General features: G+C 49.2%; 1 protein-coding gene across 1 annotated transcript in view; it reads left to right on the top strand.

Annotated features, from left to right (window-relative positions):
* The window catches only part of LOC106535515 (uncharacterized), a gene marked incomplete at its 5' end in the record, with an annotated part of 8697 nt that overhangs the window by 2570 nt on the left and 4945 nt on the right, over positions 1-1182 (top strand). Inside the window, 2 exon segments of the mRNA XM_014032531.1 lie at positions 737-939; positions 1033-1147. Coding sequence (XP_013887985.1) covers positions 737-939; positions 1033-1147 — 318 coding nt within the window.

Here is a 1182-nt window from a genome sequence, read left to right as displayed (position 1 = left end):
GATCTAACTACCCCTAAAGACCAGTCAGATCTAACTACCCCTAAAGACCAGTCAGATCTAACTACCCCTAAAGACCAGTCAGATGTAACTACCCCTAAAGACCAGTCAGATCTAACTACCCCTAAAGACCAGTCAGATCTAACTACCCCTAAAGACCAGTCAGACCTAACTACCCCTAAAGACCAGTCAGACCTAACTACCCCTAAAGACCAGCGAGGCCTAACTACCCCTAAAGACCAGTCAGACCTAACTACCCCTAAAGACCAGCGAGGCCTAACTACCCCTAAAGACCAGCGAGGCCTAACTACCCCTAAAGACCAGTCAGATCTAACTACCCCTAAAGACCAGTCAGATCTAACTACTTGTAACTACATCGAGCTCAGTTCTATGTTAAAGCACTGCGATGGTTTCCAGCTGGGTCAGGTCCAGTCAGGTGTGGTCAGGTCCAGTCAGGTCCAGTCAGGTGTGGTCAGGTGTGGTCAGGTCCAGTCAGGTGTGGTCAAGTCCAGTCAGGTGTTGTCAGGTGTGGTCAGGTCCAGTCAGGTCCAGTCAGGTGTGGTCAGGTGTGGTCAGGTCCAGTCAGGTCCAGTCAGGTGTGGTCAGGTGTGGTCAGGGTGCAGTAACCTGTTCTCAGGTGGTTCCTTCAACAGAAGCTCATGTTTTAAAGTTCGGCTCATGGTCCCACAGTTTTGTTTCTCTCTGGAACAGGTTCTTAGATCTTTCTGTTCCTCCTCAGTTCTGCCGTGGTGCTCCGCCTGTCATGCGGGTTTACAGGACGATGCTGTTCAAACAGGAAGTGGTTCATGTTGTTCTGGTCCACAGTCCAGACAATCAGACCTTCTCTGATTATCCTCTGCTGACAGACGACCCGAACGCTGTCTGTGTTTACAGAGACGGTCGTTTCATCTGGAGACCAGAGGCCATGAGTGATACTCTCTGGTAAGATCAGGAAACTAACAAAGTTTCTTCATCAGAGCACAGAGGAGATGTTGCTCAGTCAGAGATGATGGTTCTTCCTGTTCCTCCTGTCAGGTATGAGCTGGACCTCAGACCTGATCAGAAGCAGATGGAAGCTGTTGAAGTTTGGGATCATCAGTTTTTTGTTTGGAATCATGTCGCCATCGCCCTGCATGTGGAGAAACCAAAGGTGAGTTCAGGATTCATTCTGCTCAGTGTGTTTAT

The sequence above is a fragment of the Austrofundulus limnaeus genome, unplaced genomic scaffold (assembly GCF_001266775.1).
Source record: "Austrofundulus limnaeus strain Quisiro unplaced genomic scaffold, Austrofundulus_limnaeus-1.0 Scaffold1477, whole genome shotgun sequence".
Lineage (NCBI taxonomy): Eukaryota > Metazoa > Chordata > Actinopteri > Cyprinodontiformes > Rivulidae > Austrofundulus > Austrofundulus limnaeus.
The sequence above is the reverse complement of the archived record's forward strand: the minus strand, read 5'-3'. Positions and strand labels throughout refer to the sequence as shown.